General features: G+C 35.2%; 1 protein-coding gene across 4 annotated transcripts in view; it reads left to right on the top strand.

The window, feature by feature from the left end:
- The window catches only part of tspan4a (tetraspanin 4a), a 180,498-nt gene that overhangs the window by 95,879 nt on the left and 58,680 nt on the right, over nt 1–25,939 (top strand). For all 4 annotated transcript variants that reach the window (XM_032560620.1, XM_032560619.1, XM_032560618.1 and 1 more), the window contains one exon: nt 13,336–13,527. In XM_032560620.1, coding sequence (XP_032416511.1) covers nt 13,336–13,527 — 192 coding nt within the window. The remainder of the gene's footprint in view (nt 1–13,335; nt 13,528–25,939) is intronic.

Here is a 25,939-nt window from a genome sequence, read left to right as displayed (position 1 = left end):
CAACATGAATGTTGTTAAATAAAAGGTGTGGGATGAATTGATTGGACTTGAAAAGTTTGGTACTATTTTAATGAGTGAATGTTTACTAAGAAACTGTTATCATTGATGAATTGTGGTGTCTTGACAATGAAAAGGACACCTAAAAAATTAGCAAGACAAGAGAAAACCGTCAGATAAAGGACCATAAGAAACATCCTGACTATGGATCATAACCTGCAGTAACCTATAAAGTAATTGTGCAAGCTTGACAATGTTTCATATAAATTCAATTTTTATACAATAGCTATGTTGTTACAAATATATGTATATAGCTCAGGTATTTGATTTTCCCAAATGACTTGTGCAGTCAGCTGTATTGTGTTATAATCTCATCTATTCTAGACAGAAGCCATTGAATTACATATTTATTGAGGACCTGCAGCAGGATTACCATCCTTACAAATGAGTTATTTGGCAACAGATTTAAAATAATGTAGTGCAGTTTGTGTCCTTTGTGTCTGAAGTTTGTAAGACAACTCCTCTTTCTGCTTTGTCAGAGTAAAACAGCCTCTGTTTCACATCAATAATTGGAGCATAATAGTCTACCTCCTGGTGAAGTCAGGATCAATGTGATATGAATGCATCTCAGCACTTCATTATTGACTCTTTGATTTAGGGCTCAGTCATGTGTGACCATGCCCCTCCCGGTCATGAAGAAAATGCAGCTGCGTTCCTGCTAGCTGTGCATGTAAAAATTGTGTTTGTCAACATGAAACGAGGAGGGTGGTGGGAGGACTGAATAAATTTGTCTTTTCAAAAAGCTCATGATCTAGAGAGAAAGCAAAGGAAAAAGTACGCCTTTATTTTAATTAACCATATTTTTCATTTTAGAAACATATGTTCAGAATGTCCACATTTGCTTAAAGACCTTGGCGTGTCATGATTTAGTAAGCAGCTCTAATTAGCTGTGTTTTCCAGTAGTGACAGACATCTAACGTGCCGCTAGTTGTGTAGGTTTAAGTTTGTGCTGAAGGGGTCCCTCTGCAAAGATGCAGAGGGAAAAACCAAACAAGAGCAAAGTCTGATGTTTGTGCTGGATGTGTCACATCCTAAGTCCCCAGTTAGACTTTGAAGATTCATAGCAATGCATCTGCACCTGCTCCAGAAGCCACAAAAATGGAAAAGATTTTCTAGCATTGCTGCATTTTTATTGATCAAGACACTGTATGTACAAGAAGCTAATGAAAAAAGAATTTGTGAAAAATCAATTTCAATTTTCCTCGTTTTGCAGAATAGCTGTCACGACGGGATACAAGTTAACTCAGAATAAAAGACTGAGGCATCTGCCAGAACTGTAAACTGGCTGAATGATGAGCAAACTTTAGAACAAAACAGCTTTCCTGCTGACTCCACCACCGGTTCGGATATAGCGTGATGGAGGAGTGTGCACAGCCTCAGGATAGCTGATGGATGAAAAAAAATCTCAGAGAATAATTCACCTTCAAACATTACTGCCTGTTAGTCAAAAAATATGTTATTCACTCAGTCAGGTTCATATGCTCATTTGAGATGGGATTCAAAAAGATGTGAATCTTTTTGAATCCCATTAGTTTTTTCATTAGTTTTTAATGTCTCATTAAAAACTAATGAGACACTGAACTATTCACTAGTACTTATATTAGGGTGAGGAATTTAGCACATTAGTTTTGATTCACTACTTACATAAAATATAATCCATTAAAAAAGGTTAAAGCAATTGATTGCATTTTCACTTTGGCCACAACTTTTATATTTACACTCCTGTAAATCTGTCACTCAAGCAAGACGAATGGACAAGCTACTTCTTTTGTGCCACCGGAGGTTAATTTGTGCTCCAAAAACAACCTGATGGGATGCTGGAAAAGAGTATTTTTGTGTGCAAGTTGTGGAAAAAGGAGTTGACCTAGCACCAAGCTATAACCTAAATAACAGATTAGAAACAACAAATATCTTTTTTGTTGAACTCGAGTGTCTATGTATTAAAATATTTAGCAGCATAAAGGGGTTTTCAATTGAAAATATTGCTTATTCGATCAATATATATTTTTCATTAATTAAGTACAGACCCAAACCCCCAAATTACTCATAACCATTCTCACTCTATGCATGTGCAATTGCTAGGAAAGGCATTCATTTTTACAAACGACTATCTTTTGCTCTTTTGGTTGCAGCAACCACTTTGACACAAAGAAAACAAATAAAATAACACTCTGTTTTATTTTTTTTTTCTGGACTCAATAATAATATTCTTGCTTATTTGGAATCATCCAACACATTCACCTTGGATTTTTCGCCTCAAATAAATAATTTATTCTTCAAGGGAAGAGCGAAACCATCTGTTCACTGGTGAATTGATGGATTTTTCTGACCCCGTCTGAATGTATTTGGCTGCTAAAGTTGGAGCAGAAGATTTCAGAAAACACAACCAGAATTTGCAGGTTGAAAGACAGCAATGAGGTGAAATTGTTAGGTTTTTTTTTTTCCTCAGGCAAATAATAATTTAATAAACTCTGAAAATGTTTAATAATAGAATTGTACCAATAAGAATTTGGTGACTGATTTCAGATCCTTGGTTTTCATAAGCTGACCTGCCATTAGCAATTTAAACTAATTCTGATTCCTTTTTAAGAACTGTAATATAAAAAGACACATTAATCAGCAATGAACATATTTTTTCCAGGCTTCCAACTGTGAGCGGGCATTAATCATTTATATTAGTTGTAGAGTTGATGTCCCCTGCCTGGAAATACCAGTCATGTTTTTACTGTTATCTCAAAACATACAATAATTACAGAAACATGTATATTAGCAAAAGCAGCTGATAGCAGTTTCCTTGGCTTTATAAGGGCTGTTTCTAACTTTGCAGGTGGCGTATTTGAGATAGCCTAGTTTGAAAAAACAACCATGAAGAGATTTCTGATCCGTTTGATGAACCACCATCTGCAAGCCACGAAAGCTGATAAAAAATATATAATATTCTATATTGCAATAAATAGAACAAATAATTAATATTTTATATTGCTATATTTCTAAAAAACAACTCACATTTTCATAGGAACACAAATTCTTACACATCTCAAAAATAATAAAGTGAATGAAATTAGCCAACCCATAGACCAGCAGAAAATGTGTATTACTTTCATATTGGTATTTAAACAATAAAAACAAAACTCGTAAGAATACTACTCCTCAGCAAGAAATTGTTTGGATCTGTTACTTTTAGGCCATTGCCCCTGATAACCAGAAATAAACATAAAGCAAAATAACAAATACAACAAATCTACTTTAAACTACAAAATTGAAAACAATGCTAACTCTAAAATAATACTGGTAATCAGGGATTTAGCTTCCCCAGCTCATAATTGATTCTTATTAAAGTCTGACTAGTGAGGTAACCCTGTCCCCTGGATGACCTAAGTTGATGAACTTCATCTTTCATAAGCTGTTCTCTTCTGAGACAAGGTCACAGAAAGAGTGCAGGTGATTCACAGAACCCCAAGAGGTTTTAGGAAACTTACAGATCCCGAGGTTTTAAAGAGCTCTCTGTCTAAATGCCTGGAGCTTCGGAATAATGGAGTTATTTTAGAAAAGTAAAAGTTATTTAAGCCTTTCAATGACAGAAATTCTTACTTTTAATACTTTTTTTACCCAATTATAAACCTTTCTCTTCAAAAATGTTTCTGCATTTATTTACTTACTTTAAGATGATTAATTGATGTGTGATATACTTGAGTATATTTCACAAGACATTAAAATGTAGACAAATTGTATTAACTGGTGATATGGCCTTGTCCTGTAGTTAGGCCATATCTACAGGATATTCATGTACAGTAATATTCATGTAGAGGTCCTTGACACTTCCTTCAGGTTGTTATAAATTCTGCTTTGAATAAATCAAAATAGAACAACAGAAACTTAGCTCAGCTGGAAGAATGGAGGCAGAATTGTTCAAAACACCAATTTGCACTGTCACAATAAATATTCTAACTGTGGTAAGGAGGGAGTCTGAAACTAACTCTATCATCACTTTTGAGCTATAATTCACTGTAATAACAGGCCAACATATTCAGCAATAGGAATGGTAAATGGCCTGTTTTTGCATAGAGCTTTATCAAGTCCAGAGGACCCCAAAGCGTTTCACACTCATATATTGTTGCTTGGTGCATAATAAGTAACTGGTGTTATTAATAAAGGTGTAGGAAACATTTCTTATTAAAGCCTTATAAAATACATGTCAAATGATCATTATTGTCATTATTGTCATAAGAAATAATTACATGAAGCAAACATTAAAATTGGGTGTGTGATGTGAGCATAAAGCTAACTGACCTGACACCTGTAAACTAGCTCCAACAAGAATAAGAAAAATAATTACTAAAGCCTTGGAATTTACACATTGCATTACATAATTCCCCAATTCACACACATAAAACAATGCCTTGCCTTTAACCTTTTTTCTGTAATAATGTTTGTGTTATCTTCTTATATTGTTTGATAGCTGCTAAACAGCATTATGGCATCTTTCTGGTGCATAACACTGTTTGCCATTTGCAACATTTACTTTTAAACCTATAAGGGATAAAGACAGATAATTTTAATTCTTCTCAGGTGGCATTTTGAACATTCAGCCTTAGAGTTTTCTGGTGACTTGTTCCTTTTTAAATAGCTTCTTACATCCCTGTGCTTCCTGTGACTTCTTTAAATATCCTACTGATAATGAAAATAACTTTTCGCCTTCTCTCAGAACCAACATCCTCACTGAATAATATTCTTGTAAGTGTAGCCTGTTAGTGCTTCATATGGTGCATTCAATGAGGATTCGATTTATTTAGTTTTTGACTGGATGGTCACTGGTTAGGGGGCATCTATTCTTGGTGCTTAATTATTTACCTTTAGTAAATACCTCAAATCACAGATAATTTATTTTATCCTTTTAACTGGACCAGAGTAGGACAGCTTCAATTGAGCAACCTCCACTGCCTGTTGTATGGCAGAGGAGATTGCTGCATAACAGGCAGTTATGTGGAGGTAAACTTCTTCCTTATTCAGCTTCCCTGCTAAAACACTTTAATATGCTTGACCTCAGAGTAATAAATCTATAATTTTGGCCATGTGGGATGCCTCTAATCTGTTCTTACTGTGTTTCAAAAGATTAAAACTTTAAGGTAATTTTCATTTAATAACTGGCTTCTAGCATGCAATATTTAAATAGTGTGTTTAAGCCTGTGAGGGAAAAGAGCTCTACAGCAGCAAGGTTTTACTGGCAACTTTGCTCGTGTGTACATGACTGTTCTGTATTGACAGAGAGGTGTGTCTGCTGGACATAGATAAAACAATGCAATTTGTAGTTAGTGTTGATAATGGTTTAGGAAAATTCCTGAACTTTCGTGCAAGTGAGTGTTGACACGTTGGTGCCTTAATTTCCACTGACACATAAGTTGCTTTTTACCTGCTACTGGTGATATCTTCAGATACTGTATGTAATTTTAGCATAACTATAACAACAAGAGACTCAACTGCTATTCTCATTGTGTTGTAAATGAAATGCAGCCTCCTGGGTGTTGCATACAGAGTCTTGTCTGCAGCTTGTCTCACACATTTTCAGTAGAAAATCTCCAGCTGTGAGATACATGTGGGAACGAGTGTAGGGGGAAAAAAAATCTAGCTCAGATTGTCCACACATTCTCCTGACAGATCTATGTTGAGCAAAAGGGGAAAAAATGCTTTATACATTCTTGGTGTGTCGGTTAGACCCAGCAAAGAAAAAAAAAAAAAAAGACAGCCACAGTATTGCTGTGATCTGCTTGTGTCAGAAGTCTAATCTCTGACTATCTGGAGATAATGTACTGAATCACATGCATTCTGGTTGCAAGCTGCAAATAAATATTTTATTCCTGTAGCTTTGACAATGTTTTACATATGTGGCAGTCTTACTGAATACTAAACTCATGGTGGTTCTCACACCTCCAAGTTAAGAATTTCACATACCCCTAGGATAATTGGCCTTTAGGTAAAAGTCTGTCAGGCAGTATTTTTATTCCACTCCAAGCTTTTTGTTTTACATAAAGTCACATAGAGCCTCATAATAATAAGTCTGCTTTTCTTCATGTTAAATAATGTATATTTCTTTCATGACATGAAAATATTTGATTTCTTTTAACACTCTTGGTCTGAGTTATGTGTTCTGATTTTTATTTATTAGGTCAATTTTTGTTTTACTTATTAAAGGGATCCACGATTACTTTTAACAATAAACTTTATTTGAGTATTATTCATTTTAGATGTAAAACAAAAATACAGGGATAATATTGTAGGCTGTTTAGTTTTATAAATTGTAATAAAATATTGTCACACGGATGTCGCCATGTCGTTGACGGTGCAATGCATCCGTCCAGCCATCAGTTGGCCCAGTTCATGTTACTCCCAGCTGCTGTGTAATCAGTCTAATCACTCACCTGTTTCCACTCCAGTAATCACCACAGTACATTTTTTACTCATTAAAATCTGCCTGCCTCTTGTCTACAATTAGGTCCTCCTTTACATAATTAAATGACAGCTTACAGGTAACCTTTGATTTAGGAAGCTGCATATGGACTTGTAGACTCGTCAAAGCAGGGAATCCAGTTTATTCACAGAAGTGCACATAGATGTTGTTGCACTCAACTACAATACCGCTAACTACGGCTACTGTACACAATATAAGCAAAATGTGCAACTGCAATATAGTTGAATACTGTGATGGCAGTATTCAACTGCCCTCATCTATGGTCATGAGCTTTGGGTCATGACCGAAAGAACGAGATCGCGGATACAAGCGGCCGAAATGGGTTTTCTCCGTAGGGTGGCTGGGCTCTCCCTTAGAGATAGGGTGAGAAGCTCAGTCATCCGGGAGGGACTCAGAGTAGAGCCGCTGCTCCTTCACATCGAGAGGAGCCAGTTGAGGTGGCTCGGGCATCTGGTCAGGATGCCTCCTGGACGCCTCCCTGGTGAGGCGTTCCGGGCACGTCCCACCGGGAGGAGGCCCCGGGGAAGACCCAGGACACGCTGGAGGGACTATGTCTCTCGGCTGGCCTGGGAACGCCTCGGGATTCCCCCGGAGGAGCTAGAAGAAGTGGCTGGGGAGAGGGAAGTCTGGGCCTCCCTTCTGAAGCTGCTACCCCCGCGACCCGACCTCGGATAAGCGGAAGAAGATGGATGGATGGATGGATGGATGGACTGTGATGGCAGTATCAGTTGCTGCTAAACCACCAAGACAAAGTAGTCAAGAACATGATGTCAATTTGACTTGTCAAATTAATATTTACATGCAAAACAGTAATGCATGTTACTTGAAATATAATACATTGCCTCCAAACTGTTAGTTGTGGTTGGGATATTCCATGCATTATTATTGTGATGATGATTGAGATTTAATATATCACGCAAGTCTAGAGTTCATAAGCGTAATTGTTAAATACAGTTCTCTGTGTAAAAATAGCACCCATACAATTTATGCCACTTTTAAAAAAAGGATTCTTCAGAAAGGGGTGAAGAACAGGAGTCAATTATTCTTATCTTGGAAATCAAGAGCAAGCCTGTGGAAAAAACAATTAGTTATTGCAGAATTAAAACCGATAAAAATAAAGATTAAGAGAGGTTTATGTCAAATAAAAGGCCAATGATAACTGATATTGTTTTGAATTCAGACTATGCTATTGGAAAAATTTATATCAGAGCTGCTGGTTTTCATTAATTCTTAAATTATGGTTTATGTAGTTTGAAAAAGTGACATGTGAATACAATTTACCTTGATTGAATTTTAAATTAAATGTTTTATTTGTCAAAATATCTATGTATAAAGCTGATTTTTCTGTTGACTTTGGTGGTTTTAGATTTGAAACAATTTCAAATTTTAAATAATAAATTATTGTATAATTGCTTCCCAAGTACAGCAGTATACAAAGTTTTTAATTATCTTCCATTTCAACATACAACAAACAAGTATTTATTGTAACTTGAGTGGTTTGCATCAGTAATTATCCTAAAGGTCTTTTTACTATCATGTTTTTAGTAGAACCTATCAGGAATACAAAAAATAACACAAATGAACAAAAGCAACATTTTAGCTCCAACTAAATGTGGCAAGAGCTATTAGCTGAGAACTTGGCATGCAGTAATGATTAGCTGAAGGATGATGCCTCTCTGAGGTCCAATGTCATTAAATTCTAGCACATTTTTACAAATGAACATCGTTGGCAAAATAATAACATTTTTTAACAGGAACTTATATTGACCAAAGTCTTCAGTATTTTAGTTTCTTACGGTTATTTTTTAGCAGATTTTCTCTCTAACCTATGAAACCTCACCAACAGGCTATGACCTTGAGAGCAGATTACAGGACAAAAGACCTCCCTCGAGGGTCAAACTGCATACATGAATCCAACATCAAAGTATGACAATTTAAAAAAAAAAAAATATATATATATATATATATATATATATATATACAGTATATATTGAGAGCAGATTACAGGACAAAAGACCTCCCTCGAGGGTCAAACTGCATACATGAATCCAACATCAAAGTATGAGAATTAAAAAAAAAATATATATATATATACATATATATATTTTTTCCTTCTTTCCTTCTATATATATATATTGAGAGCAGATTACAGGACAAAAGACCTCCCTTGAGGATCAAACTGCATACTTTGATCCAACATCAAAGTATAAGAAGAAAAAAAAATTATATATATATGGAGCATTTTCATTTAAACTGAAAGTCCCCGTCCTGCTTTACCTCATACTGCCTCATATGTGTATGCATATATATATTAGTATGGTGTTACCATAATCAACACATATTATCTTCATGTATGAGTAAAACTCAGACTTTGACCTGGATTATATCAATATATTTATGTTAATCTGCACACATGTTTTAGATGGAGCGCCGATGAGATCAAAGTGATGATATTCTTCATTGGTGAGTGGAGTCATTAAAACTTTCAGCTTGTATTATGCAGGAGGCAAGTTTAAATCAGTATTTCTGTTTTTTATGTGTAAAGTTAGCCCACTCAAGAGGAGTTAAAGAAAACTACGTGGTTCCACACAGTCCTGCTCCTAATCAGTGGCTGGATTCAGACAGTGCTATGAACACAGTGACGTGCTGTGAGAGGGGGAGGCTGTGCAGTTGCCTCAATTCATTTAAACTGTTTAAAACAGCGTGATAGCAAACATTTAGGCATCTGTTCTTTTTTGTTGTTTTCTGCTTTGTCTTGTTTTATTGCAGATGAAAACTAATCAGTTTGAAATTATGTTAGTATACAAACATATACAGAAGTGTAAGAAAGAAAAGTTTTGCTGTTGTACTGTTTTTTAATTAACTCTCATGAGTTTCTTGATTTTTTTGTGTGTGTGGTTTTTGAATTAAATTTTCTGGTGTTTCATACAAATTACATTTGAAGCAGTTGTAATTTATTTTATTTTTTTATGTTTTGCGATGTCTGTGAGCCTGATGGTTGAGCTTCGGCTCCTGGGACTCAACCGAACTCAGCTAAGGCTAGATGTTGAGATCAGGTTCCATTCAACTTAAGGTGGTAGAACAAAAGCTTTGCTGTGTTGTTTTGTGTTAAATGATGTAATATGACCTTGAGTTCCTGGAAAAGTGCCTAATAATAAAACGTGTCATTATTATTATTTATTATCAATTTCTGGGGGTGTAATCTGGCTCTAAGGACATGGAATGTTACCTCACTGATGGGTAATGAGGCAGAGGTGTGTCTGTACGATTAAATCTCTGAAACCCAGATGGGCTGCAATGGATGTGTGATGTGGTCATTTATTAAACTGAGTCATGATTCATTCTTTAAAATATTGCTGTCTTTTCCGTGTGTGATTATGTTCTATTTGCCTGTCATGTCTGAAGTGAAACATACACCTTAAATTTACAACAGTTATCTGATGAATTTGAATCTTGTTATTAAAGAAAATATCTATGACGGCTAGCCTGAGAAATAATTTACCACCTCTGTATTTTGTTGAATTATTGCTGCATAACTGTTGTTGAGTCTGGCTTTCTGCAATATCTTGTTCATTCATTTGAAAATGTTATGTAATAATTGGTTTTTTTAAATATTCAGCTCTTTCAGTTTAGATAAATATTTTAGTCTTAGTTGAGAATTTATTTCCATTAGTGTGCTTCGTTAACTATTGAGTTTTCCTTAACATGTTCATCACCTACTTAATTGGTTCCCATTCTTTGCCGGTTTTAGGGCTGCTAATCTTTATCAGATAACACACATGATCATCATCATTAACATTGCTTGTGGTTCCCATCAGAGTATTGACTGTTAGCAATCTCTGTCCAAGAGTCTTCCTCCTTGAATGCTTTAAGATGACTCAAAGGCCCTTCACTTGCATGCCTCCAAAATCTCTGTGGAGGTATAAAAGAGAAGAAAAGATCAGTATAAACATTTTTATTGTTAATTTTTTCTCTTTCCCTATTTCCTCAAGACCTCATTAGGTAGGATATCATGCTACAGCTGAAAATGGAAAGCAAACAGAGTGTGGGGAAACAATACACATGTATTTATCTGCATAAATCTTACTGCCTTTGGCTGCTCCAGTACACAGCTGTACATTTATTGTGGAAATGATGGATGTTTTCAATAGGCATGCTGTATCTGAGATCTTTGCGCCTGGCATTTTGCAGTCAAACATGTTCTGAATGTGAACTATAAGACTAGAAAGAACTAAAATGAAGTAAAGCAAATAATTCTTGTTGACTTTTGACTCCAAATAGAGGAAATTGTTTGATTTAACACAAACAAATCTTTCATAACCGATTCAAAATAAATGTTATATTTGAATAAGATAACTCTAATAATGTGGTTAAGCCTATTTAATGAGGAATTCATTATTATTTTCCTTGAAAGATGCAAGGAAGAGCTTCTTATAGATTGAAATTTAGTGCGCTAAGAGCCTAATTACTGCACAGAAAGCTAAATGTTTTTCCATTATGAAGATGGTTGTTTGTACCTCATCTTGTCCCATTCTCACAAAGAACTTAGACATTAAGAATGCATGGTACATATGCTTAAATGTTATCTATTTATTAATGATACTACAGAAAAAACAAACTTTGTTGCAACAGAAGGACTAACCTTAATGTTGAGGTGGTTATCTTTCCCATTTTCTTTGTAGCTGAACAATGTTTCAAATAGATGAGTAATCCAGAAAGAAGATGGATAATATTTTTAGCTCAGTTACACAAGAGATAGATGAGCTCTTGGTGACTCTTGTTATTATGTTGAAAATATGTTCCCGCAAAAGTATAAAATAAACATCAGTGTTAACAGCTTCAGCTGATGAATGTGACTGACACACGTGTTTATTAAAATCCATTAATATCACAAAAATATCACATGTATCTTCTGATTCTAATATATTGCTTTTGTTGTTGGTATGAATTTACACAGGTAAATTCATACCAATCTCAAACACAACATACATCTGAATAAGGCTTTTAAAAATATTTAAAATATATGAACTGACTCACCTTTGTTTATTTTTGTAAAATGCAAACAATACCTTAACACGAAACCCTGCAGAGTTCTACAGAGTTCAGCACACATTGGCTCACTTTCTTCAAAATCATATCCATACTTCCAAATTATGTATTCAGGCACACGGTTTACAATCAATAGTATAGATTTACCCATGGGGGTTTGTTGTTCCTTGCAGGCTTCTGGTGAACTTTGTTAACTCAGACAATAGCTCACTCTGGGAATGTGTTATGTTCATCAAACTGTGCATCCATTCAGAAGTATTGTTCTTAGCAAACATAAAAAATCTGTAAAAAAAATCCTGTCCTTTTTTATAGTTTTACATAGGACATGATGGAAGTACGATGATCTTGCTATAAATGGTGAAACTGAATTTTTGCTTGTGAGAACATCTTGAAGGAGAATCTTAAAGGTCAAGAGTGTCTTATGGTTGGGCGCACTCAAGCTTTGGACACCAGCAACTCTATCTCTGAATGGCAAAAAGGAAATAAAACGGTTTGGAGTGACCTAATACTAAGTCTAAACTGAGATGCTGTATCATTACCCTAAATAGTTTAAGTTTAAAAACTTCACTTGGTTGAAACAATTTATTAAAACAAGTCTGAAAAGGAGAGTGGGCCAAATTCCTCCACTGTGATGTTAAAAAGATAGGAATTGCAAATAGTTGCTAGCATGATAGTTAAGAAGATCAAATAATAATTTGAAAGATTGTCTGATGTTAAAATATTTTCAATAATCTAAAATATTTAGATGGGAGAAAGAAACAAAAAGTAGCCTTTCTATGTAGAGCTGTCCTCACCAGTAAAGTTAAAATTAAAAATTTGTCGAGTAACTTTGCGTATAAAAACTGATCCACCTCAGCAGTCAGACAACATTCATTGTTTCTAATTTTGTTGGATAGTCTGCAGAATATGATTTGAAGAAAGAAGCAACGCACTGAGGTTAACCAAAATGACTAATTTTAGCGTTTAAAGCAAAGGCTTATACATTATGAAGGTTATTGCACTTTTATAAAGAAAACTAACTCAAAAATACCCCAGCACCTATAACAGGGTAAAATGGAAGGAAAAAAAAGAAAGCAGGCATCTAGTTGTGAAATACTTGTCCCCTGGATGCACATCGTTAAAGCTCACAAATGTATTTATTGCTCTTTTTATGAGAATTTTATTAGCCACCTTTTCTTAGAGAGAGTTTATGTCGAAATGTTCTGCTTGGTTGTATTTGACCTCTTTAAGTTGAGTATGAAACCTTTCAATCCCGCAGTGTTGTGAACTGAACAGTAACACTGTGTTTTTTCACTGACACCTCACAGTGTGTCACGCTGTCCATGCAGAAGTGAGATGTTGCAGAAATTCAAAAGCTAATTCAGAAGCATAATATGTTAATGCTTCTTAAGTGTTACATCAGTTTTTAAAAGACACATGTGCTCATTGTCAGTCATTGGTGAAGAGGCTATTAGTGACTCCATAAGAGGTACTTAGAAGAAGCAAACAATGTATGATACGATAATTTGTGGCTTTTTGGCAAACCTCTTACTGTTTCTCTTGCAGCAAAGAAAGCTGCCTCTTTGTTTCTGTCTAAACTCTTTAATTTGCTGGACAAGTGCAAATTAGTTAATTAGGTCTTATACAACATTTTACAAGAAAACAATTATTACTTTTTATTTTATTTTCCTAGACACCTCACAATAACATCATATTATTGCTTTGTTTGTCATCGTTAACCGGACTTATTAACAGCGATGTGTCTCTTTGGGTTTCGTCTGCAGTTGGGAGGATGTGGCATCCTGGGGGTCGGAATATGGCTCTCAGTGACCCAGGGAAACTTTGCCACACTGTCATCATCCCTTCCTTCTTTGTCGGCAGCCAATCTGCTCATCGCAGTGGGGACAATCATCATGGTGATCGGATGTCTGGGCTGCGTGGGAGCTGTCAAAGAAAGCCGCCCTCTGCTGCTGGCGGTGAGTTATTTCCTTTAAATGGCTGCTGGCTTTACGCTTTAGGTCATATTGAGGTCATGATGACATTTTCAATTTGTGTTTTGTTGTTAGTGGTGTGACAAACATTGTCACTAACTTTGTGTGAAGCAGCAAGCACTGACACTTCTCATCTGGCATGATTGTATGTTTTCAGTCGATTCTGACTCACTGGTGACTCCACAAGTATCAATTTAAGAAAACCTTTTTATTTAGTGCTATGATCAGCTGCAATGAAAGCTATATTGAAAACATTCATTCCAAGAATGACAGTTCTATAAGGCAGAATTGGATGTTTATGATTTCCTCTGGTTACCATTGTAGTGAAATAAAAGAAGTGAAAAACAGTGATAGCAGAAACATAAATTATGTCACAAATCTCGAAAGGGAAAACTCTGAGTAATTTGGTTTTAGTTTTTAGTATATTTCAGGTAAATAGAATTACTTGACTGCCTTTTTTAACAGTGGTAAGAGAAGACAGTGTTGTATTATAACCACATAATACTAAAATCTAAAAAAAAAATTCAATATTTGCTTTGATTGTCTTGAAATCCCTTAATTTTCTGTTAGTTTTCAAACTATTGTCTCTCTCAAGGAACCTGTAGCAGCACCTTTCATTTCATATGAAAACATGATTATATTTAACTCATGAAGCTAAATTTGCTGAAATGTGTTTTCATTTCTTAGCAAAAACGTGTAATTTGCAGGCCAAATATCAAAGAAAATCAGAAAGTGATACTGACTAGAAAAAAGTCTAGATAGTGTTTTTCCAGCAATATTCTGTCAGATGACAACTGCTTTATTCGAGTATTGTAGACCTATTATTGCATTTACCAAAAGAAAAGAAAAAACTAAACAAAAAACAAGCAACTATTCTTGGTACATTCGTAATATTATAAACAGCATGTGTGCGCACTTGTTACAACAGTGCAGTTTTGGACAACGCCAGAGTTTCCTTTGGGTCATTAATCGCAAATTATATTTTGTCCTTCACATTTTGCTACAGGGAAGACTTACAAAAGAGATTTTCTCAGGAAATCCTTCAGCTTCATCATTAGCAATACGCACACACTAAATCAAACCAAGCTTTCCCTGGCTTTTTTATTTTAATAGGTTTGCTACAAGATGAATATCACATTAGTGGAAATTTTGTTTCAAATATATATTGTGCATAAGAAAAAAGCAAAAGTTATAGCTACTATTCATAGACATGCGGTTTTAGTTTCTTAGCTTCAGGGTGTGTAACTAAGAATTGAAGAACTTCCCACTAAAAAATGTTTGTTTGACAAGAAACTTCTGTTTTCTTAGTCCTCCGGGTGAAAACTTTGCAACTTATGAGCCATATGGGGTGTGGACTTGTTCTCACCTCTGAAGCCTGTCTGACATGGTGGCTCTTTTTTTGGAACTATTTTCCCAGTTGTGTCTTTTTGTTTGTGTGTGCCAGCCGTAAAGAATTATGTGGAAATTGAAACACAGCGGAAAATAAAATAAAAAACAACCATGCAACATGAACTGTTCTCAAAAGTAGTTTCAAAAGACTTTGCACCAGCTGTGCTGGATGCTTGAGTCACCTGATTTCAAGAGAAAAATGTGGATGCAAACCAACTTTCAGATTATTGACATGATGGTTTAGTTGAAGTGTTTTGGTAGATTATTATTAAGTCCAACATTGTGTAACAGTTATAGAGAAGAAGTTAAAATTGTGCAGGGAAATTAAACAAATATGAGATTTTTGAGACTGAGTATCTGGATCATCTGCTTTCACAATCCATGACATACTTTCTGTAGTGACCAGACAAATTTCATTTAGTGCTGTGTCTAAATGAAAGGAACATCCTCTCAATTAATGAGTGACAGATCTGTCTGTTCTTAATGCAAATTGAAAAGAGGTTCTTACTTCAAATACCAAGGTTAATTTACATTTTGATCACTGATGAGGGATTCTCAGGTCTGCAGGAGATATAACGTAAGAGGGATTCCTGTTTTACTCTTTGTTGGAAAATGTATAATTAACTTTTGAAAGTCTTTCAATTTGTATAATTAGACATTAGTTTCTCATGTACACTGAACAAAATAGCATGGCAGTTCTGTGATCCAGACAAGTTCAAACACATTTTTAGCAAAAAATCAATTTAAAACTCTACACTCATATTTTTAACATATATTCAATCACTTCCTTATGTAACCTCATCATTGATGTTCAGCAGTAATACAGCAGAAACCTTTGATTAGGTTTTCTGTGATGAAGCTAGAGTTACAGTTCCAGTTGGAAAACTCTCTCCCCCAAAAAGAGCTTTAAAATGTATAAAACGGCTCATGATCTGGTTAATTTGCTTCAAACTAGAAAAGGAATGTTTAAATTTTATGTCTCATGAATATTTTTACCCCTTTAATCAGTTTCAAGTACAGTTTGCCAATATTTTTGCAGTACTGGCTCTAACATGAAAACTTCTCACAGATTCCACACAGTACAAGGTTGCCAAAACCTGCAAATTTCAGTTTGCTTGTAGAATATCAAAGATATTTTTAGCAGCTATGTCCTATTTTACTGAGTACATTAACTAGGCAATCCAATATTAGAATATGCATTCATCCTTCAAAAATAACTCTAATATTCAAATAAAGAAGATATTACAGATTAAAAATAACATTTATGAAAGAAAAAATTACAACTGCATAAATGTACAAACCCATTGACAAAAACATTGTTAATATAACCTTTAATTTGGTTTCAGCATTCAGTCTTGTTAAGTTCACACCTTTAATCAATTATAGAAAACCTGATGAGCCTGAAATGAAATTCAGTTGCCATAGCATTTTTGTGATGTTTGCTAATTTCCATTGTTGCTAAAACCATAGTTGCAAAAGGATCAAATGATTCTTGTTTTCAAGATAAGAGTACAAAAGACAGAAAGTCAACAACGCAATTACAAAATCTGGACAATTCTCTGAAACTGGTCTAAGATGCTACCAAGAAGCCTACAGCAACACTGAAGGAACTGCAGGAAACAGCAATAACACCAGCAAAATAGCAATAAAAACACACAATAAGTTTGACCCGTTCATTTCTATTGTGTACTTTGATCAGGCTTCATGTAAAAAGATAGAATAATGTAACAACTTTTGGCAAATGCAATTGTAAAAACGTAGATGTGCAGTGCTTTGATTGCAATTAGCAAACATTCTGAATATAAAACTTCCTTTAAATCCAAAGGTCTTTTTAAGTTTTGACCACTTCAACAAACACAAACACACATACAGACAATTTAATTATAGTACTTTAATTGGTTACATCTGCTTTCTCTATATTTCTAGCCAAAGGATAATTGCCACTCTCGGCAGCAATGTGGGAATGCACTGGCAGTTTGCTAAAAAAAATTCAATGTTATTATTTACAAACCTGATTCAGGCCATTACACAGAACATATGATTTTGTTTGGCTTTATTAGTTCTGCTGAACTTTGTAAGCTAAGCCAGACTTTGAGTGAGACTGATTTGGACTCAACTGAGCATCAACACCATCACTATTTAGGATGCTGTGCTGCATATACAAATTAAATTATGCTTAAGCAAAGCTGTATTTGGATCATTTATGACTTAAGCAAAGCTGTATTTGTCAAGTTTTAATGTTTTACTTAATAAATGTTTAAATGTGTAATCCCTTTTTGCCAAATGCAAAAGTTAGATGTTACCTGCCTGATATTTTTAACTGATCACCAGCAACTCCGTCACATCTGGAAGAAAATTGTATATTTATTCAAAAAAGCATATTGTTTTTTACACTTATTAATATTCTTAAGTCTTTATACTTTAAGTCTATACCTTATATGAATGAATTACACCAAATTGTGTGGCAAATTAAAAAACCCTGTATACTGTTAGGTGAAAGCAGGAATCATTGGGGGGCTCTAAACATAACAGTAAGTGGTGAAATGGGTAATTAAAGTCATGTTTTACTCCATTAAATTGAGACAGTCGATACTGGAGCAAGTCAAAGGGTACAAAGGTGCTGTGACAGGTTGTGTTACCCAATCTGCCCACAAATTGGACATAAACATGAGATCACTGCGATGGAAGAGGAAGCAGACTGGCCACACTAAGAAAAGGCTGGGTGTAAAAACAGAAGATATGAAAAAGCACATTTTATCACTTCTTAGGTTTTCCACTACATAGACTAAAGGCAGAAAGAGCCAAAAAGATATTGAAGGTATTGATTTTTGAGGCGCTTCTCGACTACGTGCCAAACATGACTGGCTCACCCATCGTACTGATTTGTCAACACACACAAAGCCACTGTAGTTTTGAAACTGCGTGGAAATCACAGCACAGGACGAGCAAAAAGGAATCAATCGCTGCACCTGGACTTTGATTATCTCTCTGCTGAAACATCAATCTCAGCTAGAGTGGGACATCAACACTGTTGGCCACACGGCTCATAACATAAATACCTGGGGTGTATGCAAAGAGGCTTTAGGGGTTTAATATAAATTTTTATAATGTGTGCAATCTGTATTTTGTCTTTATGGGCCAATAAAAGCCACTACTACCAAGATATAGAGCTTATTTAAATGTAAATATTAAAACACATAGTAAATATGTAGTCCCAAATGACTAATTGCAACATTGATTTTAGAGCTGTGAACTGCTGTTTGGCTATAAAACTCATGAATATATTTCGCAAAAGAAGAAGAAAAAAAAAATAGCAGTGTTCTGTTTCTCCAGAGTCGATGTCCTGTAGCTTTATGTTCCTCCCTGAAGGCGTCAGTTAGAAATAGACCAGCTGTGGCTCATTAACTCTCATCGAACAGAAAGTGTAATGGAACAAAAACCTGCAGGACACCAGCTCACCACAACAAGAACCCTCGGCTTTGAAAAGCACCGCTTTGAATCTCCTCTAATGCACTAGCATAATCACACACTTCATTACCAATGTCAGTAGTATCTGTCTAGAATTCAAATGTCTTTGTTTGGGTTAAATTCTTTGTATTATGCAGCTATGAAAAAATGCCCGAGGTCTTGAGGTCAAAAAAAGAACCATTTATGTTTTTCTTGCTCACAATTCCCCACAAAGTCAGGTATCTTAGAAAACTATTCATTTAGTCAGGGAGACGTAGGGATGTTTTTGTGATCAAATGTTTCATCTTATTACATTTTCAGATCAAACTAGTTCATAAGCCAAAATGATTGAATATTTACCATAAGTAAGCCCCATCAGATTACACTGATTAAATACAGTCAGCAATTTATTTACATAGACTTACAGAGGTGCAAAATGTCCAGGATTGAATAATAATTTTAAAAAACTACAAAAACAAAGCAACATCTTAAAGGCAAACCAAGGTCAAAATTACTAAAGTAAACTATTCTCCTAGATATAGTGCTCTTCTACCTGTGTGAAAATATTGAAACACAAAGACAAGCATGAAAGCTAAATCTAAAACAGAAGAAAACTGCTCAAAAGAAAATGGTCCCTGCAGCCTTCAGTGTTTCTGCAGCTCCGGGCAAAAACTATAGAAGCGCTACTCAAAGGTGTTTAATTATTTTAGCATAAAAAACTGATATGGCACACAATTCTTTAATTGAAAAACTGAATTCTGGTAGCGTAAGGTGTATCCCAGAAATACAAATTAAGTTATATTAGTTGGGGGGAAAAAAAGACTTCTTGCACTTTACATGCATGTGCCTAGCTATGCAAATTAGCCTACAAGTCAAAGAGTCTTTATAGAATTTGAAGTGCTTTTGCATCAGGCTGAATGACAGAAAACAAGGCAGAATTATATGCATGTCAGTTAAAACAATGGAAAGATGGTGAATCAGTAGTGTGGCAAAAGATAATTCCTCACAGTCTGTAGTTAAAGGAATATGTCCAGTTAAACCAACAAAGACATCAAAGCATCAGGACAGCGATGAGCCTTGAAAACAGAAAATACACAGAAGTGAAAGACAAATAAGCAGAAACACGAGTCAACTTGTGACCATGTTGTAAAAATCTGCAGGGACATGGGATTGAAGTGGATAAGAAACAACTTCAAAGTATTATTGGCGCCTAAACAGAAGGAAACAAGGAACCAAGGGGGTACAAAGAAGTATTCATGGACTGTGGCTGATTAGATTAAAGTAGGATTCAGTGACAAATTTCAAATCCTCATTGGTAAAGGGCATGATGCTGAAACGTGTGTTTGTTGTCATCCCAATTAATCAAACACACTTCCACAGCTACTGATGATCTGGGACTACATGTGTGATAAAGAAGCAGAGCAGATGGTTGTCATTACCTCTGCAGGAAAAGAACGGCTGTACACTGGAATTTTAAGAACTTCTTATTATATCCATTGTTATCCGCTTGTCTGAGATCAGGTTGAGTGATCCACATCTCCATATATAAGTACAAAATAATGCTTAATACTGATACTGCATGTTACTGAGAAAAGATTGCCAACATTTTCCTTCAAGACAGGCAAATTAAGGCGACGTCATGGCCATTTTGTAAATTACTGTTGCAGAATGGAGCCTGATCTGCTTGAATTATGATGAATGCTGTTTCCTTACCAAAGTTCATGTCTCATAGTTGCGACAAGGAAGTTATTTTGATCTTTTTTTTTCTTTTGCTTGATCTGAAAAAAAATCTGCACCATTAATTTTAACATCATTATGTTTTTTATGGATGTTCTACAAAGCCAGACTATTCAGCCAGAAAATCCTCAGAGTAGTGAGCCCTTATGTTATGACAGGGGTTATATTCAAAAACACATACACACACATGTGCTTTGACAGCATACGAATTATACACAGATATTTACAAGCTGATTCACAGAAAGAGCACATGCTGCTTTGAATATAAATGTTTAGGTAGCCAGAGAAAAACAAAAGTGCTGCCGGCATTGGAAAAACAGGTCTGTAAAACTGCCAGATGGGATCCAGGATCCAGCGCTTCTCATTTCAGACCCTCGGAGGCAGCAAATCTTGGAGGAGCATGCAGAGAGCACTCAAAGGTCTTCTCTAAAGAAGACATCACATTCTAACACAGAACAGGAAGACAGATTGGGAAAAAACAAACAAAAAAAATCAGTACCTAAAACAGGCATATTCAGAATCTTTTTATTAGATGATTTTTTTTAGATGTGTAGAGAATTATTAAAAATTATACTCCCAGCTGCTTTATTTTTGAGAATACATTATGGGCTGCTGCACCTTTTTTAAATGTGTGTAGTCATTAAATGTCAAAGTACATCATTGTTGGCCCCAGAAAAATAGCTAAATATTCATTAATCTACATCATCAGTTCCTCTGAAGAAGATAGTTCTATATTTTTGGAGTCTTACATCCCTTGAGATCTTTCTTAAAGTTTTAAGAACCGACAGCAAGCCAATAAAGTTGAACAACAAGCCACATCCTTTGGAGCGAATGTGAATTCCCATTTCTGTCCTCATCAACTTTTAGTAGGGCACTGCTGAGAGCATCTTGACAAGTGGCTTCACATCCTGCAGTAACTGCAAGGAGACTGTCTGACAATGTAGTGAGAATGGCTGCGAAAGTCTTTAGGAACCCATTCCCCTCCTTTGAGACTGTTTTCAAGGACAAATGACATAAGAAAGTTATTTGCAATCTGTCCAGTGTACACTTTAAGTAAGTCAATGGCAACACTTTATTACTGAAGCCCTTGGTTTCCTTTAATTTTAAATAATTCTCAACTCTTTGGAACATACAAAGATTATTGTGATTTATTTTAGGGTAGCATTCAGGGGCCCCTATAATGGAAAAACATTCATTCTTCAGATTAATTTGCAAAAGATACAAGACTTTATGAACATTAATGTGATATAATACAGCATTAATCTTGTTACAGTCTGCAATGCTATTTCCTTGCTTCATTACAATTCCCAAAAATACAATTTCCTTTGACACAAACTTCAAGTTGAAAGTTTTTCAAAAATAAAACTTATGGTAATATATTTAATCTTTTTGTATGTCTGGCACACAAAGAATTTTCTCAGGAAAGTCTTGTTAGGGAACAGCTTAATAATTAATTCTTCAAAAAATATATTTTCACCCTCTGGGTGGGAAATTATAAAATTACATTAATTAGAAAGAAATTGTTCAGTCGTGTTGCTTTTGATTTAATTGTTATATTGTGATTGCTTTCATTATTGCCATCCGTACGCCTGTGTCTCACAAAGGATTTTTTTAATCATTTACAGTCAGTTCATGCAGCCTCTTTGATAATAAAAAGCCATTCAATGCAGCAGCTTGGAATTCCTTAAGCTGATTTGATAGCTTTCCTCTAGTATATTATAAAACCTGAATGTCGTTCATGGCTCTATTGTCTCAAACCCAGAGGAGTTAAATTCCCTATAAAGAGCAAAATAATGGGAAATATTCAGTGCACCACAGGGGTTGAAACTGTTTGTTTTTCAAGTGGTAGTATCAGTTCTCATACTTACAATGTTTCTTTACTCTGGGGTGTAATTAATTACCCTCGGTTTAAAACTCTGGAACAAGCTGGAAATAAACTGCAAACAATTTACAACTAGTCCAACTTTCTTTTATTCCCTGTTTGGTAAAAAAAAATGGAACTGTCTCAAATTCACAGCTTGAAGATCCAGCAGAGCATTATTACTAGGATTTGTTGCCCTCTGAGTTTGAAAATTTGCATAAATTTCAATTTATAAACTTCAATTAAAATGGAGTATTGTCCACCAGTAGCAGTTAATAAGCCAAGTAATTATAAATGTGCTGTCTTCAACCTATTTAATTTAAAGTGAGAAAGTTAGCAGTTAGCATGATCAGGGAGATCAATATTTAGCAACATCAGAGCCAGATCTTTCATTTAGGGGTTATGTAAGAACCTGAGCCAAAAGGAGAGTGAGTTCTTGTGATCGAGATCCAATCTAATAAAAAAAAATTAATGGTGTGGCCCTGATTTACTAAATGAATCGTTGATTTTTGTTCATTAGTGACCATACAGCTTTGCTTAAAGATACATTGCTGATCAAGTTTTGGAACAAAGAAGTACATTATTGTACATTATTGTGAAGTGTAATGTAAAGGATACATTGCTCTCATATTTATTTCAAAAATAACAATCTAAAAAGAGTGGCAGGCATCTGCATGCAGCCCCATTTACTCTGATTCTCCCACAAAGAAAATCAAGAGTGACTGCCTTCAAAAGTCCATTAATTAGTTAAGTAGAGTTGTTAGTGATCATTGCAAACCTGTTATAGCAACATTTGTGGAGATTTTTAACTGAATTTGGTTATAAAACTGTTTTCCAAGATGGGATATGTTCTGTCATCTGTAAATTAAAAGAAAAATGATGGCACACCTTCAAAGCTATCATGAGTCTGCCATCTACCAGGCTGGGGAATCATTTCTTTCAATTGTATGTATTGATTAGGGGATCTTATGTTATTAATTAGGTAACCAGAGTATTAATAGGAGAAGATCTACAACTTAGCCTTAAAAATGTTATGTTTGCACATTGGTATGAGACAAATTTATGGGATAAACCAACTGTGAGAAAAATTGTGCTCTGGTCAGATGAGGCCAAGGCTGAACGTTTTTGCCCCACATACACAAAACTATGTGAGGTGGAAAAATAACTTTGCACATCAAGTGGATGTCAGTTTTTAGATATGTAGAATTTGTAGAGACATACCTTAAAAGACTTGGAGCCAAAGGTGTTTTATCGATTCAGGATGACTGAATTAATGACCGACTCGTCAAATGCTTATTCTTTCTAAAAATAATGTTCTTTCTACTTCACAACTAAGCCCTTTTTGTGTGGGTCTATTGCAGAAAATCTAGTTACAAAACAATCTGACATTTGCATAAATGTGATCCTAATACATTTAGTCACATGTTGGTTTATAACCTTCAGTTATTGATAGGACAAACATCATGCTAGCTGCTCCTGTGGCAACTCCTGCTGTCAGTTTATTTTGACTTTTTCTTATTTTAGCAGCATGCAAGAAAACAGCAGAATCCAAAGGGAAGCTTCTGATGCCTACGGCCAACACCAGCCTGATGTTATTTTTTTGACCTTCACACAATAGGATCACAAAAAGGGAAAATGTCATGTATCAGACATGACTTTTCCACTGGGTTCTTTCCGTGTCTGGACTACAAATGTCAGTTATCTCCAGACAGGTAAAACCGTTAAGAGTTTTTATTCAATACTGACATTGCATGGCCTATAGTTCAGCTTTTAAAACCACATTAGAGCATATGTCGATAGTTTAACTCAAACACCTGAAAATTTCTTCCACAGACAGTAAAGCCTGAGATGATATTAGAATATCTTTTCAGATGTTTTTTTCTGTCTTTTTTTAAGAGCATCTGAAAAGATCACGGCGTCAAACACAGCGTGGGTTTTACGCTGCCATTGTCTTGTTACCTAGTTGTTCTCTTGCCTTGCAGCGTTGTCACTGAGACTTTCATCCTTTCCACATGAAGTGATTCATTCATGCAGGGGCAGCCAAAAAGACCTTGGGGGCCTTTGACAGCCCTGCTCCATGCCAGTCCTGTGAAGTAGCAACAGTCAAATCCACTGTCAAGGAAAAGCCTGGAATACACAAAGGACACAATGACATGATACCCTTGAAAAAAAAAAAAAAAGACTAAAACACATCTTGAAACACGAGAAATCCACTTTTATGATCTCCTGCTTCTTTGTCTCACTGTTACAACTGTAATATTATTTTACTTAAACGCTATTTTTTTTTTCTAACAGCTTTATTTGCAAAATACCATAAAGTCTGCAGCTACCCTGTTGTTGTAATTCTGGCTATTCAGTTCAGGCAGGACAAAAGGAAAGTAATAGTTCATAATGGGTGGGCAAAAAGAATGATTTATTATTTACCAGCAACAAAAAGTAGGGGGAGTATTGTAAGTCAGTTACAGGTTTACAAAACCACATGCAGGTTGCCTTTAAGCTACCTTCAGTTATAGATTTCTCAAACAGAGTAGCAACTGATTAACTGACTCTGTATCATTTGTCACCTTGTGAGTCAGTCAATGCCATGCGGTGGTGTGGTTTACACACCATTTCAAACATCTCCTGATGGAGTGAATCCTGCCTAGAGACATGAAGTGCAGAGTATCTGAAGGTGCTACCAGTTGCAAGTTGAGAGGAACTCAGTGAATTTTTGCTTGCAAGTCTAACCAGTGTCAATAAATCTATAATAAAATTACATAAACATTTAGCTAATAATAATGTTTCACAAAGGAAAGTGAATGAAGGAAATATACACTGCTCAAAAAAAATAAAGGGAACACTTAAACAGGTGTTCAACACTTAAAGTGTTCCCTTTATTTTTTTTGAGCAGTATATATTTGTGTCTACACCAGCATTTGTAATAAGAAAGTGAAAACAACAACCAAGGTCTCCAAACTCCAAGGAATTCAAAAAGAGCTGAACAAAATTTTTCAAACATAAACAACAATACATACATACTTATTTACATTAGAACTGTGATTTAACTAAATTATTTTTAGAACCAATAAGAACCTCTGGGTTCCGCTTGGGTTCTTGTTGTACTTAAATTATTTGAAATGTTAAGCATTTGAGATTTAGTCTTTTAAGACTCACTGTGGTAGAACAAAGTTGTTTAAACAGAAGTTACACTAAAAAAGCTTTATGAGTATTGATAAATAAATATTCTCAGCATCAGCTGAAACAAACTGCTTTAATCATAGCACAAATATGACCATGTTCACTGTGAATTTGAATAGCTAGGGCTCTGCTACAGATACTGCTTTTATGTCTTTTTTATGGTCTTCAAATGTGTCAGATGAACAAATGGATTTCACATAATCTTTTAGAATACAGCTTGAGAAAATGGTTTGTCCTTACAAACTGGCCTGAATTATTAATAAGTACTGGGTCTGATTTTCTCTGGCAACCTCATGTGCATGACTATGAAACAAATGGTGCTGTATGATAATGTTAATAAATCACACCTAAACTACTTTTAGCCATTACAAAAATACAATATAAACACTTTAATAAATTGAAACTTGTTAAGTTGTCATCAAACTTAATTTTTGTTAGGACCTGTTAAAGTTAATTGCTGCTTGACTTAATGTTTGAGACTTGTTTGTGTATTCATGTTCAGTTTCTTTGTGGCGTAGTGTTTAGTTGTCCTCAACTTCCCTGATCTTGTTACTGCTGCCAAGTCATCAACCACCAATATATAATCTCCTCAGCTGGCTTTGTTCTTTGTCGGATTCTCACTGTTCCCTTCGTGTTTTCTCACCCTGTTCAGTTTCCTTTTTGTATCATTTTGAATGGTTGGCTTGGCAGAATTTTTTGGCTTGATTTTTTTTTCTTCCTTTTTGAAATAAAGAGCTCTATCATTGAGCTCTTTGTTGTATTCTGCATGTGGTCCAGTTTTGCTCA

The sequence above is a fragment of the Xiphophorus hellerii genome, chromosome 4 (genome assembly GCF_003331165.1).
Source record: "Xiphophorus hellerii strain 12219 chromosome 4, Xiphophorus_hellerii-4.1, whole genome shotgun sequence".
Classification (NCBI taxonomy): Eukaryota; Metazoa; Chordata; class Actinopteri; order Cyprinodontiformes; family Poeciliidae; genus Xiphophorus; species Xiphophorus hellerii.
The sequence above is the reverse complement of the archived record's forward strand: the minus strand, read 5'-3'. Positions and strand labels throughout refer to the sequence as shown.